At 43.8% G+C, this 16,018-nt stretch overlaps 1 protein-coding gene across 1 annotated transcript in view; it reads left to right on the forward strand.

The window, feature by feature from the left end:
* PCSK5 (proprotein convertase subtilisin/kexin type 5) overlaps positions 1 to 13,709 on the forward strand; it is a 445,686-nt gene extending 431,977 nt beyond the window's left edge. The window contains exons 36-38 of the mRNA XM_049633868.1: positions 7,465 to 7,565; positions 10,008 to 10,194; positions 13,108 to 13,709. Of these exons, the coding sequence (XP_049489825.1) occupies positions 7,465 to 7,565; positions 10,008 to 10,194; positions 13,108 to 13,511 (692 nt within the window). The 3' untranslated portion in view covers positions 13,512 to 13,709. The remainder of the gene's footprint in view (positions 1 to 7,464; positions 7,566 to 10,007; positions 10,195 to 13,107) is intronic.
* The last annotated feature ends 2,309 nt before the right edge of the window (positions 13,710 to 16,018 follow it).

The following is a 16,018-nucleotide window of genomic DNA, read 5'->3' on the forward strand; positions in this document are numbered from 1 at the left end:
ATCTCTTGGTTTTCAGACTTCCTTTTTTTTTTTTTTTTTTTTTTTTTGGGGTTGTGTTTGCAAACAGCTGGGGAAGGCGGGGGGGGGTGAGACTGACCCCGGGGTTCAGAGAAGGGCGCGGGGGGGGGGGGGGGGGGGGCGTGGTTGGTCTTGATCTTCCAATCGGCAGCCACCTGTGCCTGCTCTGGGCTGCCTGCAGTGCGCTTCTCTGAACCCTGGGGTCAGTGTCACCGCCCCCTGCCTTCCTCAGCTGTTTGCAACCATAACCAAAAAAAAAAAAAAAAAAAAAAAAAAAGGAAGTCTGAAAACCAAGAGATAAATCAAAACCTTGAAGAGAGCACTCAATAATTTTTTTCATCGTTTTAGAGTGACGATCAGTGACATAAACGTTAAATTACTCTCAGCTACGAAGTGCTCAGACTGGCAGATGATCGAAATTAATCTGGGAATGGCCACCTGCTATTCACACTAGGACTAGAAGGTCTTTTCTTTTTTTAATTTTTTTAACCCTTATTTATTTTTTAGAGACAGAGAGAGACAGAGCATGAGCAGGGGAGGGGCAGAGAGGGAGAGGGAGACACACAGAATCGGAAGCAGGCTCCAGGCTCCCAGCTGCCAGCACAGAGCCCAACGTGGGGCTCGAACTCACCGACAGCCAGATAAGTCGGACGCTTAACCAACTGAGCCACCCTGGGGCCCCTAGAATTTCTTTTACATAACTCCCAACATGGGGTGTCAGCACTATCCCATTGAGACATAATGCAAGCCATGCATACATTTTTTAAATCTTCGGTGGTCACATTTTAGAGAAGAAAAATAAACCGGTGAAATTAACTTTAATAATATACTTCTTTAATTAATATATCCACAATGTAATCATTTGAACACGCAATCAACATAAAAATTGAGAATTTTTTAACAGTCTTTGAAACCCAATGTTGATTTTACATTTACAGCACAACTCAAGTTGTACTAACCACATTTCAGGTGCTCAGTGCCACAGTGGCCCGTGGCTGTGCACTGGACAGCACATTTCTAATTTAGAATGATGGCTCGGGAGTGCCTGGGTGGCTCAGTCGGTTGAGCATCTGACTCTTGGTTTTGTCTCAGGTCATGATCCCAGGGTCACGGGATCGAGCCCGTGTCAGGCTCTGTGCTGAGTGTGGAGCCTGCTTGAGATTCTCTCTCTCCCTCTGCCCCTCTCCCCTGCTCCCCCTCTCTCTCCGAAATAAAAAATTAAAACAACAACAACAACAATGGTTTCAGATGGTATTTTGGCAGAAGCCCATCTTCTTCAGGTGGAATCTTAAGCTGATTCCCATTATGTAAAATGACCAAGCAGAGCTGCTCGGATTGGAAGCGCAGAGCCCCGCCTAGAATGCCCTCAATTTGCTCCTTCCCGCCCCCAGGGAGTCCCTTGGGGCAACTCCGTGAGAACTACCATACTGTGGTTCCCACCCTTTACCTATCTGCAATTGACTCCAGTCTTAGAAAGAATTGGCCTTCCGGAACAACCTTGCATCAAGTAACCATCCATTTGTGTTCTCTTATTTTCATTCCAGAGGCACACAGAGTTGCTGCTCAAAACTTCTAATCAGAATAAGATAAATGGGAGAATACATTGAATTGGGGGCGGGGTAGGAGGGTGGTGGAGGGTTGGCATTGTCATTGGCCGTAGGCCACCTCGTAGTAAATACAGTGTCGGCTTTCTGTTAGGTTTTTTACCACTCTTTGATGCCACTATTACTAGCTGTGTGGGGCCTTTATTCCAACTGGGATTGCCAGATACTCTAGATTTTGAACTCTATATCTCAATGCGCTAAATCTGATGCCCTACGAGCAGCGCAATGGGCTGCAGCACGGGGGTTTTTATTCAAGCCCAGGCAGCCATCGTTAGGGTAAGTTAATGTCTCAGCCTCAGCCGATCAAAACGGAATACCAGCTTTTCAAGATTTTTTTTCTTTTGTAGGGATTGTAGAAATTATTAGTGATGTTGTAAGCACAGCTGGGAAAACTATAAATTTCTCTAATTGAGTTTGAGATAGCCCGGGTAGATGAAGGGTGATGGTTCCGAGGATTCCCGGTCTCAAAAGTACGTCAACACATCCAGACAATGAAAGACTATTCAGTGCTGAGATGAGCTATCAGGCCATGAGAAGACACGGAGGGAGCACAAATGCGTATTCCTAAGTGAAGGAAGCCAATCTGAAAAGGCCACACTGTGATGCCAACTGTATGACAATTTGGAAAAGGGAAAACTATGGCGAAGACCGTAACAGGTCAATGGCCGCCAGGGGTGGGGTGCAGGGAGAGAGGAACAGGCAGACCACAGAGGATTTTAGGGCAGCGAAAATATTTCCGTATGATATTATAATGACAGGGAGGTATTATTATACATTGGTCCAAATGCTTCGGATGTACAACACCAAGAGAGGACCCCAAGGTAAACTAGAGACTTCAGGCAATAATGATACGTCTGTATAGGTTTATCTTTGGTTAAAAAAAAAAAAAATACCATTTTTTTTTCACTTTTGTTTTTATTTATTTTGAGAAAGAGAGAGAGAGCGCGAACAGGGCAGGGGCAGAGAGAGAGGGGGAGACGGGATTCCCTAAGCAGGCCTCCGCTCTGTCAGTGCAGAGCCTGATCATGGATCTCACGACCCATGAGACCATGAGCCGAAATCAAGAGCCTGACGCTCAACTGATTGAGCCACCCAGTCGCCCCCCAAATTTTCCATCCTGGTAAGTGACGTTGAGTAACGGGGGACGCCAGGCCTGTGCGGCGGCAGAGTCCACGGACGGTGTCTGTACCTCCCTCTCTATTTTGTTGTAAGCCTAAAACTCCTCTAAAAAAAAAAAATAGTCTTAATCGGCACATCCGCCACCGTGAGAATGTATTCAAAGGATGGCTGGTCACAGCTGGGTAAATCTCACAGCCGTTCGGTTCGGGCCGCCTCCTCCTGTGTTTGACTTGAACTCCAAATGTACCTGGCTGAAGCCTCCCACATGTGGTGCTCATTTAGACCAGCAGCCTTCGTCCCCCTGCCACACACATCCTTTGCTGCTTAGTGCATCTTCGTGCTGTCTTCTGGTTTTGCAGCATGGAGATTCCAAAACAGGGGAACAGGTTTTCTCCTGGGTTGCAAACTGGGTGAAAAAAGGATGAATTCCAAGGTGCCTTCCTAAAACATTAGCTGCCATACTAATAGATGAGGGTGCACAAGAATTCCGGGGAAAATTTAGCAACCTAAATAAGCAATTTGCCAACTAGATGGCATTTCATTCACATTTGACTGCCCGGTAGTAGGAGAGTACGAAAAAAAAAAATATTTCAGAGCACTGGGCAGGGTGGGGGTAGGAGATGGGTGGCACATTAACGCCTGATATTACCTTTGCATCAGGTGGGTCCCTCCAGAATTAGCTCATTCCTTACCTTTATACATTTAACTTTGTATTTATCCTCCTCACAAAATCGTTTGGAACACAAATCCAGGCTGGTAGCCAAAACCTCCTAACTCTTTCCAGCTTCCTCTTCCTGTATGGAATGACACCATGGACAACCCCAGGGGTTGCTCTGCATTGCTGAATTCGTTCATCCTGCGGGATCAGTCCAAGGGAAAACCAATAGTGACTTGTGAATTCTAAGGAAAAACCGAAACAATCTTTACAGGTCCCACAGTTCCTGCAGATCCTTAGAAGCAATGATAAAAGTAGGTTGTTAAACTTGGAAGCAATAGAAAACTTCCTGGAAATTAACAAACTGCCTTGGCAAAAGACTCTGTGTACCCAGGGCGCACAGATTTTGCAATAAATCAATGTAGAAGACTTAACTCCAGGATATCACCTTCAGCCAAATTGCTGCTGGTGTTCTGGAAAATGTAAACAACCTTAAGGCACAACTGTTGTGACCTCATCTTTTTACTGCCTTTTCTCTTTTGATTCTTCCTACCCTCGATTTCTCTTCATTAAAAACAAAACAAAATTAAAAAAAAAAAGTATTTTGTATTCTAAAAATTGAAGTAAGACATCTCAGCTGTGTTTTAGAAAAATGTAGGTTGGGAAGAGGAAGGAAGGAGAGAAGGAGAAGATTTATTCTCTCATGAGAGACCACAGTTCTGTTCCAGAACATGTGGGAAATTCTGTATGAAGCTATGGGTAAGTAAAAATAGGCTGGCTTTCTCAGATTTCAAACTTTACCACAAATCTATGGTAATCAAAACAGTATGGTACTGGCACAAAAATAGACACAGAGATCACGGGAACAAGATACAGGCCCCAGAAATAAACACACATTTACATGGTTAATTAATCTATAACAAAGGAGGCAAGAATCTACAATGGGGAAAAGACAGTCTCTTCAATCAATGGTGCTGGGAAAACCAGACAGCCACATGCCAAAGAATGAAACTGGACCACTTTCTTACACCATACACAAAAATAAATTCAAAATGAAATAAATAAATAAATAAATAAATAAACAAACAAACTCAAGATGGATTAAAGACTTAAATGTAAGACCTGAAACCACTGGGGTGCCTGGGTGGCTCAGTCAGTTAAGTGTCCGACTTTGGCTCAGGTCCTGAACTCACAGATTGTGTGTTCGAGCCCCGCATCGGGCTTTGTGCTGACAGCTCAGAGCCTGGAGCATGCTTCAGATTCTGTGTCTCCCACTCTCTGCCCCATTCACTCTCTCTCTCTCTCTCTCTCTCTCTCTCAAAAATAAATAAACATAAAAAATCTTAAAAAAAAAATAAAAGACCTGAAACCATAAAACTCTTCAAAGAAAACCTAGGCAGTAAACTCTTAAACATCATAATATTTATTAGTAAAATTTATTAACAATATTTTTCTGAATCTGTCTTCCCAGGCAAGGGGAACACAGGCAAGAGTAAATAAGTGAAACTACATTGCACTAAAAAGCAAAGGAAACTATCAACAAAACAAAAAGACAACCTACTGAATGGAAGAACATATTTGCAAATGATATATCTGATAAGGGGTTAAAACACCAAATATATAAAGAACTCCTACAACTTAACAACAACAAAAAATCTGATGACAAAATGGGCAGAGGACTTGAATACATTTTTCTAAAGAAGACATACAGATGGCCTCCAGTCACATGAAAAGATATTCAACATTATTATGCATCAGGGAAATACAGATCAAAACCACAATGAGCTATCTACCCTTAGACGGGTCAGAATGACTGGTGTCAAAGAGACAAGAAAGGACAGATGTTGGTGAGGCTGTGGAGAAAATGGAGCCCTTGTGCGCCATTGGTAGAAACGCAAACTGGGGCGTCCACTATGGAAAACGGCAGGGAGATTCATCAAAAAATTAAAAACAGAAATACCCTATGATCCGGTAATTCCACTTCTGGGTATTTATTCAAAGAAAAGGAAAACGCTAAAGTGAAAAGATACATGCATTCTGTGTTTATCGCAGCATCATTTACAGTAGCCAAAATATGAAAGCAGCCCATGTCCATCGAGAGACGAATGGATAAAGAGGCGATGTGTCTATACAATGGAATGTGAGTCCTCCGTAAAAACGAATGAAACCTTGCCATTCACGGCAACACGGACGGACCTTGAGGGTACTGTGCTGAGTGAAAGGAGTCAGACAGGGGAAGACAACCACCATATGATTTCACTGTACGTGGCACCTAAAGCAAAACAAACACACAAACCAGTTGACTTACAAATACAGAGAACAAACGGGTGGCCGCCAGAGGTCAGGGAGGTGGGAGGATGGGCGAAATCGGGAATTAGGAGGTACAAACGTCCAGTTGTAAAATAAGTAAGTCACAGGGATGAAAAGTGCAGCATAGCGAATAGAGTCAATAATATTGTGATCACTGTGCACGATGACAGATGGTAACAATACTTAATGTGCTGAGCACTCCGTAACGTACATATTTGTTGAATCACTGTTGTGCCCCCGAAACTAATATTTTATGTCAACTCTACGTCAATTTAAAACTTAAAATTATTAAATGGCTTTGAATTTATATCACTACAGGCAGCCCCCAACCTGAGAAGCAATTGGGTAATAACGGTTGGTTCTCTAATCTGTTGTTCAGAGCTCGGAATTCTTTTTTTCCGTAGAAACGTCATAGATGACTGAGCTCACAGATCAGACACGTAGAGCTGACTTTCCACGGTGTCTGCGAAGCGTGGGACTTGTGGGTCTGCCTCAAATTCAACTAACCACTCTTCACCGTGTTCTTCTGATGGGAAGACATATCAAGTTCCGACTCACAATTACAAGCATAGATAGTCCAGCCCCCCCCCCCCCCCCCCCCCCCGATCTTGTTTTGAAATTCTCGGCAAAAACACCAGGACCTTCCTAATGGAATGAATGAGAATTTGGGTCTCTTGTCTCCAAACCCTTTCCAGAAGTTATCCCTCAAGATATGCATAAAAGGTGATGCTTAGGTCAGTCATTCTTGAGGTCTCTGAATTAGGAGAGCGGAGTATTACCCGCCACCCCCCCCCCCAAAAAAAAACCCTGTAGATTCAGACCTCCTCTACTTGATGGGTCATAAGGTGTTAAGACAGATAGTATGACTGAAAGAACACTGAACTGTGGGTCAACAAACCTGAATTCGAATCTTGACTTGACCATTACCTATGTGACCTCGAACGAATGTCTCGACATTCCCTGGGCCTTAGTTTTCATTTATTTAAAAAATATTAAATAAATGGCACACCCAATTTTTGAAAAGACAGTTTTTAGCTTTCAAGAGAATTTCAATGGAATCTAGCACCACCAACTAATTAAGAGCTGGACAAAATGATATTCTTTTAGCCCTGGCCTTTTAAAAAAAAAAAATTTTTTTTTTTAATGTTTATTTATTTTCGAGAGGCGGAGAGGAGCAGAGAGAGAGGGAGACAGAATCCGAAGCAGGCTCCAGGCTCTGAGCCGTCAGCACAGAGCCCCATGCGGGTCTCGAACCCACGAACCGTGAGCTCATGACCTGAGCCACCAGCCACCCCAGCCCTGGCATTTAAATTCGAAGTCTGGTGGTTTTTAGTTAGAAACTGCCTCATAACGATTTCCTCACCAACTGAGTATTGGGACCTCCAAGTCCTCTGGTATCATTCTCCTCCTCTATCCTAGTTAAATAAGCAGAAGGACAAATAAAAGCTTTATAGCCTTTCTACACGATTTCTTATTCTCTGAAAATCCTTCCTTTTGTGGTCATAAAACAGCTATCACTTCCAAATCCCCAACGTCCAAATGCGAGTTTTTACACTGACTGGACTAATTGGGTAATTTCTAGGTCTTTCCTTGGTGACTTGCACACTCTTTTCTCCCCCATCTCTTCAATCAACTCCCCCTTCTACTTCAATTCGCTTGACATATTCCTTGCTCCGAAGTGTGTTGAATCCAACACAGAGGTAGATATCGAAGATCAGCCTCATAACTTAGAATCTTTTTTTTTTTTTTTTCTTTCAGGAAAAGGCCCGTTGAACTGTTTATCTTGTGTGTGGAGTTACCACCTAGCGGGAGGAATCTGCACCTCAGACTGTCTGGTGGGAGAATACAGAGTGAAAGAGGTACTGGGAGCTGGGCATGATGTGCCCTGGCCATTTCTTTCTTCTTTTTTTTTTAACATTTATTGATTTTGAGAGAGAGACAGACCGACCAAGTGCGAGTAGGGAAGGGGCAGAGAGACAGGGAGACAAAGAATCCGAAGCAGGCTCCAGGCTCTGAGCTGTCAGCACACAGCCCGACGCGGGGCTCGAACTCACGAACCGCGAGATCATGACCTGAGCTGACGTCGGCCACTTAACTGACTGAGCCCCATTGCCCTAGCCATTTCCGCAGAGGCATGGGAGCCAGTTTCCGCGTGTATTCTGGGCAAAGTCAAAAAGTCCTAAAATTCCTACACTCGCTCTACTTTTTAAATCTTCTACCAATCCATCATGGAATAATGGTGCTACCTACCTGCAGCCTTAATTTCAATCAAAGAGACTGAGATGGCCTGAGATAAATAAGGGGAAAGTTAAGTAATGAGGACCTCAGATTTCACTCTACGTTCATTGCTTGTGACCTTGGAAGTTTCAGGTCCCCTTATATCAGAAATAAGTATCTTCTCTCCTACCCCTCTGCTGTCTAACCTGAAATGCCTGAATAATGTCAGAACTACAAAACTGCTGCTTTTCATTTCCTCCACCCTGCCACAGTGTAGTGAGAGAGAGAGATTTCAGGGCACCCAGGTGGCTCAGTCAGTTCAGTGTCCGACTTCGGCCCAGGTCATGATCTCACCATTCCCGAGTTCAAGCCTTGAGTCAGGTTCTGGGCTGACAGCTCAGAGCCTGGAGCCTGCTTTGGATTCTGTGTCTCCCTGTCTCTCTGTTTCTTCCTCTCTCTATCTCAAAAATAAATAATTTTTAAAAAAGAGAGAGATTTCATTTCCTTGCTTAGAAATCATGGATATTCTGAGTTCACTAACTTCTTATGTTTCCAAACGTTACAAATTAAGTAAATCTCGGGGCACCTGGCTGTCTCAGTCAGAGTCCCACTCTGGGTTTCAGCTCAAGTCATGATCTCATGGTTTGGGAGATCGAGCCCCGAGTCGGGCTCTGTGCTGATGGTGTGGAGCCTGCTTGGGATTCTCTCTCTCTCTGCACCTCCCTGCTTGTGTGTGTGCTCTCTCTCTCTCAAAATAAATGAATAAACTTAAAAACAAATGAAATTAGGTAAATCTCCCCCATGGTGAAATTAACATGACTCGACATATTCACATATGAGCTCTCTTTTAATCCTTAAACTTTGAAGAAACTGGGGCTCCAAGAGACTGAATAATTTTCTAAAGATCACATAAATAGTAAGTAACAAAGCTGGGACTGAAGCCAGGACTGCGGACAGCTAATCCGTGATTTGATAAGATAGTAACGGCTGAGAAAGTGCCTTATCAGCACCGGAAGTGGCCAAAGTGCTCAACAAAGGCAATTTCCATTCCTTCTTTCCCACAGCACACAAGGAAAATAGAAAGATATCTTCCCTCATCTACATTTTCAGCACCAGCAAAGAAGCAACCTGTCAGGAGGGAAGCCACTTTCTCCTTATCTCTTGGTTCTTCTCATGGAGATTGAACTATTTCAGCTAAAGAGTCACAAATAATATTCGGGGGCAGGGCCAAAAGAATCTAGTAACCATGGAGGCCAAGTAGCTGAATGTGTATGAGCGAAGGGTGTTGGGTCAAAGAAAACCCCAGCGCAAGCTTGATGAAAAGTGGAATTTGACGTGTCACCTGTCTTGGTGACATCAGAGCAAGCGCTGGGGTCGTGTCAACTAGGAGAGCCCAAAGAGGGAGCCACTGCCCCTCAGCTGTCTGTGATGTTGCCACGTGGTTGTGATGACCTTGTTGACCGTCTAGTGCCTCTTTTTTTGAAAGAGAGGGAGCATGTGTGTGCATGCGTGTGTGCGAGCAGAAAAGGGACAGAGCGAGAAGGAGAGGTGGGGCTCAATCTCACCACCGTGAGATCATGACCTTGAGATCGCAACCTGCGCCAAAATCAAGAGGGGGACGTTCAACCGACTGAGCCACCCAGGTGCCCCTGACAGTCTAGTTCTTAAAGAGAAGTTAGGAACTGACTTACGAGTGGAATATCTTCATTTTGAACGTGGGCAAGGAACTGAAAAAAAATTTTTTAACTGTGGTCAATTTGGATAAGCCAGACAAAACGTGTCCTTGACCAGGTACAGCACATGAGCCATCAGTGTGCAACTTGAGCTGTTCTAGAAGCCTGTTCTCCCACTGTTGTGGCCAGCAGATCTCAGATGGAAAGACCCAGCAGCGATTTCCTCCACGTGCAGTCGGTTCTGCCTTCCACCCTGAACAGCTAAAATGGACCCAGAGCAAAGCTATCTGGCTCCTGTCCCCCACGTGCCTCCCTCCGTCAACGGAGGCAAGATAGAACTCCCACCTGGAAACTCCAGTAGCTTGTCAACGCCTCCACACTCAGAAAGAATCTCCCAATTGTTCTTAACAGGGGGAGAAGTTTAACTGTGAAAAATGCCACGAAAGCTGCGTGGAATGCAAGGGACCCGGCACCAAGAACTGCACTGTGTGCCCCGCCGACCTGGTGCTGCTTCTGGACGACAGTCGTTGTCTACACTGCTGCAATACTTCCGACCCCTCCAATGCCCAGGAGTGCTGTGACTGCCGGGACACCACAGGTGAGGGGAGAGGAAGAGCAGCCTGCAGAGGAAGGGCCTGTCCACCAGAAGCAGATGGGAGCAGAGGGGAGAGGAGGATGGAAAGTTCCGGAGAATCAACAGAGCTCCCTTTTATTGAGTGCCTGCTGTGTGCTTAGTGTACCTAGAACTTTCTGTCCATCAACTCATATAAACAGGGTTTTTTGTTTTTTTTTTTAAGTAATCTCTACACCCAACGTGGAGCTCAAACTCACAACCCTGAGATCAAGAGTCACATGCTCCACCCACTGAACCAGCCAGGCGCCCCTCTGCGTAGATGTCATCAATCCCCTTTTGCAGATGAGGAAGGAGACCAAGGCTCAAAGGGTTTGATCAGCATGCTCAAGTCCATAGCAATGTTAAGGGTTCATCTGGAATTAGAATACAGATTCCTTGGACTGCAAAGCCTGCGTTCTTTAAAAACAAAAATTTTTTTTTGAGTTTATTTATTTATTTGGGGAAAGAGAGCACATGCAGGAGAGGGGCCGAGAGAGGGGGAGAGAATCCCAAGCAGGCTCCAGGCTCCAAGCTGTCAGAGCAGAGCCCGATGCAGGGTTCAGTCTCACGAACCATGAATCGTGACCTGAGCCAAAATCAAGAACCAGACGTTCAACGGACTGAGTCACCCAGGTGACCCTGCAAAGCCTGCCTTCTTTCCACTGCTATGCTGCCTCTGAGATGAGAGTTCAAGTCAGTCTAGAATCTCACCTCTTCTTTTTTTTTTCCTTTCTTTCTTTCTTTCTTTCTTTCTTTTTTTTTCTAGAACCTTATCTTTATAAATTTTTTTTCTTCTTCTTTCTTCTTCTTCCCTCCCAGGGAAAAGGAAAGGAATCAACTCTCAAAGAAGCTAATGGCAATATTATTTTTAATCATTCTATGGAAGTTAGCCAACATCTAGGGCTCCCCTTAGAGACTTAAGGCATTTTAGACACGAACTTTCATCAAAGGCTAAAAAGAAACAAAACCCCTTTTACCAATTCCCAGGCCCCCAACTGGCTTCTACCCCCAACCCCATCCATATGGGTACTTGGTCTTCACTGACCACAAACTTAGATCCCAAATGGAGTAATCCCTAAATAAACACACACACACACACACACACACACACACACAAATATATATGATATATATTCTTAAAATACATTCCCTAGTCCAGAAGCAGATCATTTCCTTGGGGTTCAGATGTATCACTGTCTGACAAAGAGACATCATATTCATGTGAGCCTGTCCATGTATAAGTGAAGTAAATCCCAGACCCATAACTGCTACTAGCTATTTCCTTTGTATTGTTCATTAGCCTTTGCAATTCAATTCTAAACATCTTTCCAAAAACTAACCATTCCCTTCTTTTAGCTTTCCTACCCCCACAAACGGCTGATTTCCCCATCTCCTCAGCCATACCCATCTTCAGGGTCTGATTGCCTAATATCCAGGCTATGTCAGCTAAGAATAGTAACCCTCATTATATCGATGGCTTTAAATGAAACCAGAAGTGTGTACATGTTGGGTGCAGAGTTTCTCCAAGCCTGTTCCAACTGAGAACTACTTAGTCAGCTTTCCTGGGCCTCCTGTGACACCTGAAGATCCACATGGGACAAACCTGAACAGTCTATATACTCTTGATTATCTGCTCATTTCTTCCTGAGACTCTCTGCTCCTTCCACGAAACCAGATCACAGAGGCTGACCCTAACTCTGCAGACCTAAGCCTAGAGAACAGCGAGAAGACACGATTGCATATGGCGCCCTAGTAATTGAAACGATCTTGAAACATCTTTTATTGATTCTCCTGCTTTGGGCAGTATTTACCTCCAAACACCACACATAGACCGTTTACCCATCCCTGTGGTGCTTTAATATTTCCTCCAGAGAAAAATTCTGTGCTGATATTGTTAATGACGAAAACAACTGTGATAGTGCTATTGTTTCAGAAGAGGACACTCTGCTTGATGGGCAAAACTCCCATGAGGATGAAAATTTGAATAAAATCGGAAATTTGTTTATCACTAGCACAAAGAGAGGGGAGATACATAGCGGTGGTGAATCCGACCTAATTGGCTAGTATGTAATAAGCAAAAATCGTTGCCCCCAAAATAACTAGGGGCAGAATTGCATCCATTAAGCTAGTGTATATAATGTATCTAGAATCTCATAAAAGAACCCTGGGGGCAGACCCACGTGGTTCAAACACCATTTATGGAAAACTCACAGTGTTACGTCAACTCATACATCCAACAGAGCCTGCTAGTTTTGTCCCTGGTTCTCACACTCCCTTTCACGTTCCCATTTGGCAGGTTAAGGAATAGGGAAAGGGGCGCCTGGCTGGATCAGTCAGTAGAGAAAGTGACTCTTCATCTCAGGATTGTGAGTTCAAGCCCCACACTGGGCGTATTAAAAAAAAATGGTTTTAGAAGTAATCTTTTCTACCTTTGAACGTTGGACCAGGTTGAAGGGTAGCTGGGGAGAGGAATCAGTCTTAGAGAAAGTCAGAGTTGAAACAAAAAATGGAGCATTTAGCAGTAACTGAAGCATGGCCCAAGATGAAATCTTTTTCGTAAGAGGGAACTAGAAAACTCGATTGTTAAGGTTGAATACTTAGTGACTGACACATGAGGTATGAGGATGAGGGGACTCTTTCGTTCTCACACTGACCTTCATCCTCGAAGGGTTTGTTGGTATCATCAGACGCAGACTCGGACCCTCAGGGGGGACACAGTGCAATTCTGTAGGGCGGTATGCCCTCTAGGAAAATCAGAGACAGCGATTCTGCCATTTTAGATTTCAAACACAGAGCAAAGCTTTTTACCTCAGAAACTAATTTTCCTTATTCCATTTCTCCTCTCCCCTCCTTCCCCTCTCTCCTCTCTCCTCTTCCTTTGAGGTCTTCTTCCCACAGACGAGTGTATCCTTCAAGCAAGTGAAATTGGGCCTACAGGCGAGCGGACCAAGACAGCCCTGTTCATCACCTCCTCCATTATGCTGGTGCTTCTGCTCGGGGCGGCAGTGATTGTCTGGAAGAAATCACGGGGCCGAGCCCAGCCAGTAGCAAAAGCCGGCTATGAGAAGCTGACCGACCCTGGCAAGTCATATGTTTCCTATAAGAGCAGCCATCTTGAAAGCACCAGCTTTGAAGAAGATCAGGTCATTGAATACAGGGACCAGGACTATGATGAGGAGGAGGATGATGACATCGTCTACATGGGCCAAGATGGCACCATCTACCGGAAATTTAAGTATGGGCTGCTGGATGATGATGAGGATGAGCTGGAATACGACGATGAAAGTTACTCCTACCAGTAGACAGAGCCCTCCCCCGCCTTCGCCCCACCCCATCCTGTCCCAGGCATTACAGTTTTGGGGTTTTAGTCCCACACACCAGGCTGATGTGTGGGTGCTTGTCTGTGTCCTCTTAACCCTGAGTCCAGCTAGAGCTGGTAACAAATGCTGAAATGATTGGTTCTTCTTTGGGGTGACTACATTCAATCGACCGTAACTGGGGAACAAGGATAAAATTCAGAGGGATTTTCCTCAAAATAATATGTCAAGATACAGAAGTGAAAAAAAAAAAAGTGAGATTTGTACAAACTGTTTCATGCGATTGAAAAAAAAAAAAGCGGTGGGCCTATAGGAATTCTGTTTCTCAGCGATATTGCGGGGATATTTGCTGCCTTCTGAAATTCTGATATTTCTGTAAATGATTTTGGGGGGACAGGGAGAGGAAAGAGATTCTTGTTTGTCTTCGGGGATTTTTCTCCCCTGTGAGCTATCTGTAGGCAGAGGTTGGCTCTGTAAGGGCCAGCTAAAGAGGGCTCACCACCTCATGCCATTTATCACTCCGTTCCTCCCCAAAGAAAGAGTTGGAATGGATTCTAACATGGAAAAATCCCAACGTCCTGCTCACCAGCGTAACAACCCAGTTACCCACCAGCCTTCCAAAGCTCTCTACCTCTGGGATCTGTTTTTAGACGTCCTAGGCTTCCCTTGGTCCACTCTCCTGTCAAGTACACGCTTGGATTTGTGCACGAGGCACAGTTTTCTACAAATAGCAATCCAGAGGGAAGGGCTCTTACTGCGTGAAATTACATAGGCTGGGTTTTGCAGATTTCCTTGTCAAAGCAGAAATTACAGGCAATGCTAGGAGGGGATCGCAAGAAAATGACGTTTTCGGATGATAATGCTACTCAGAAAAAAATTTATTGCACACCTACTCTGCGCTAGGTACCGAGCTAAATAATGCCTTTCAGAAAAAAATCACCCCACTTAATACCATGACTTCATGAGGTTGGTACCATTATCGCTCTGTTTTTATAGGGAACCTCAGACTTCCTGAGAGGTTAGGTAACTAGCCCAAGGTCACAGAAAGCTAAGGAAGATTCCTGGAAAAAGAATGACCCTAAAAGGCATATTCTTAATAACTATGCTAGACTGACATAAAACAAAAAGGAACCTAAATATAGTAAAAGCATGTATATTATTTTATGATACGGCAACTCTGTTACCTTTACTGAATCCATGCATTTTTCTTGTCTTTTAACATAACGAATCACGGATATGGGAAATCTCTGTAAAGAAGTCTTCATTGTACTGAAGGCCTCAGTGTTGCTTTAGGGGAATATGCTCTTAAAACAAAGGTTGGCAAACTTTCTCTGGAAAGGGCCAGATAGTAAATACTTTAGGCTTTGCACAACAATCAACTCGGCCACATGGAAAAAATGGGTGGGCTATGTTCCAATTAAACTTTATTTATGGACACTGAAATTCAAGGGAGTTTTCATGTATCCTGAAATTTTATTCTTCTTTTGATTTTTTTTTTCCTTCCATCACTTAAAAACGTAAAACCGTTCTTAGCTCAGACTGGCCACCAGAGTGCAGTTTGCCGACCTCGTCTTAAAAATCTATTTTTAAGAGACCATGTGGATTAAACACACAGGATATGCCTCCACCATTTTTTGACAATTTAAAATCATCGCTTCAAGATTTATTTGAAGCCCTGTTAGTTCCCTTTTCAATTCTTAGAGATTAAAAATAGCTGTAAGATAGCCATCATCATCAATGGAATCATTTCTTATCCCTCTGCTGTGTAATTATGGAGTGTAGCCTATGCAAATGAGTAACGTTGTTGATTCTGTGTTTTTCGTCTTCCCTGATAATCTGAAAGCCCTGACAGAATGAGTTGGACGCGTCCTCGTGTAGCCTGGAAATAGTTTTCCAAGAAAAATCTGTGTTTATGATACACAGTTAATGACTAAATGAGTTTCGAAATAACCCTGAATACAAAGAAAAATTGTATTGTTACCTTATGTGAGCCCGAAAAAAAGGCTTGTGCTGTGCGTTGGTGCAGTTTGACGTGTTTCCTTTGTTCTTGATCATGCCACATTATCCTCAGGCTTCTTTTGAATACTATGCTAACAACTGTCTAAATAGATAAATAATGTGGTTGGAAAACAAAGTCCATTTCTGGCTTTCTGTTTGCAAATAACTTGGAAATATTAAGAGGATCCCTTATAGACTGGAATGCACTAAGAGGCTGAGCAAGGGCTTGGAAAGTTCCAGTTCATAGAAAGTAATTTTAAAGTTGGAAACAAACTTATATCAAGACCAGACAATGCTATGGGCAATGGCTTGTTAACAGCCTATTTCTGGGCGCTTTTTGTGTGATTGGTATTATGCTTTACCAAGTAAGAGACACAAAACAATGCTGCTTGTTAAGAGTGTTTCTTTTTCTCCTTTTTATCTTTCTACCTCCAATGACCAAAGCTAGTCAGAGCAGTTTTGAAGCTTCTTCCTAAAGATCAATCTGTCAGCCC

Source organism: Panthera uncia, chromosome D4, assembly GCF_023721935.1.
Source record: "Panthera uncia isolate 11264 chromosome D4, Puncia_PCG_1.0, whole genome shotgun sequence".
NCBI classification, from domain to species: Eukaryota; Metazoa; Chordata; class Mammalia; order Carnivora; family Felidae; genus Panthera; species Panthera uncia.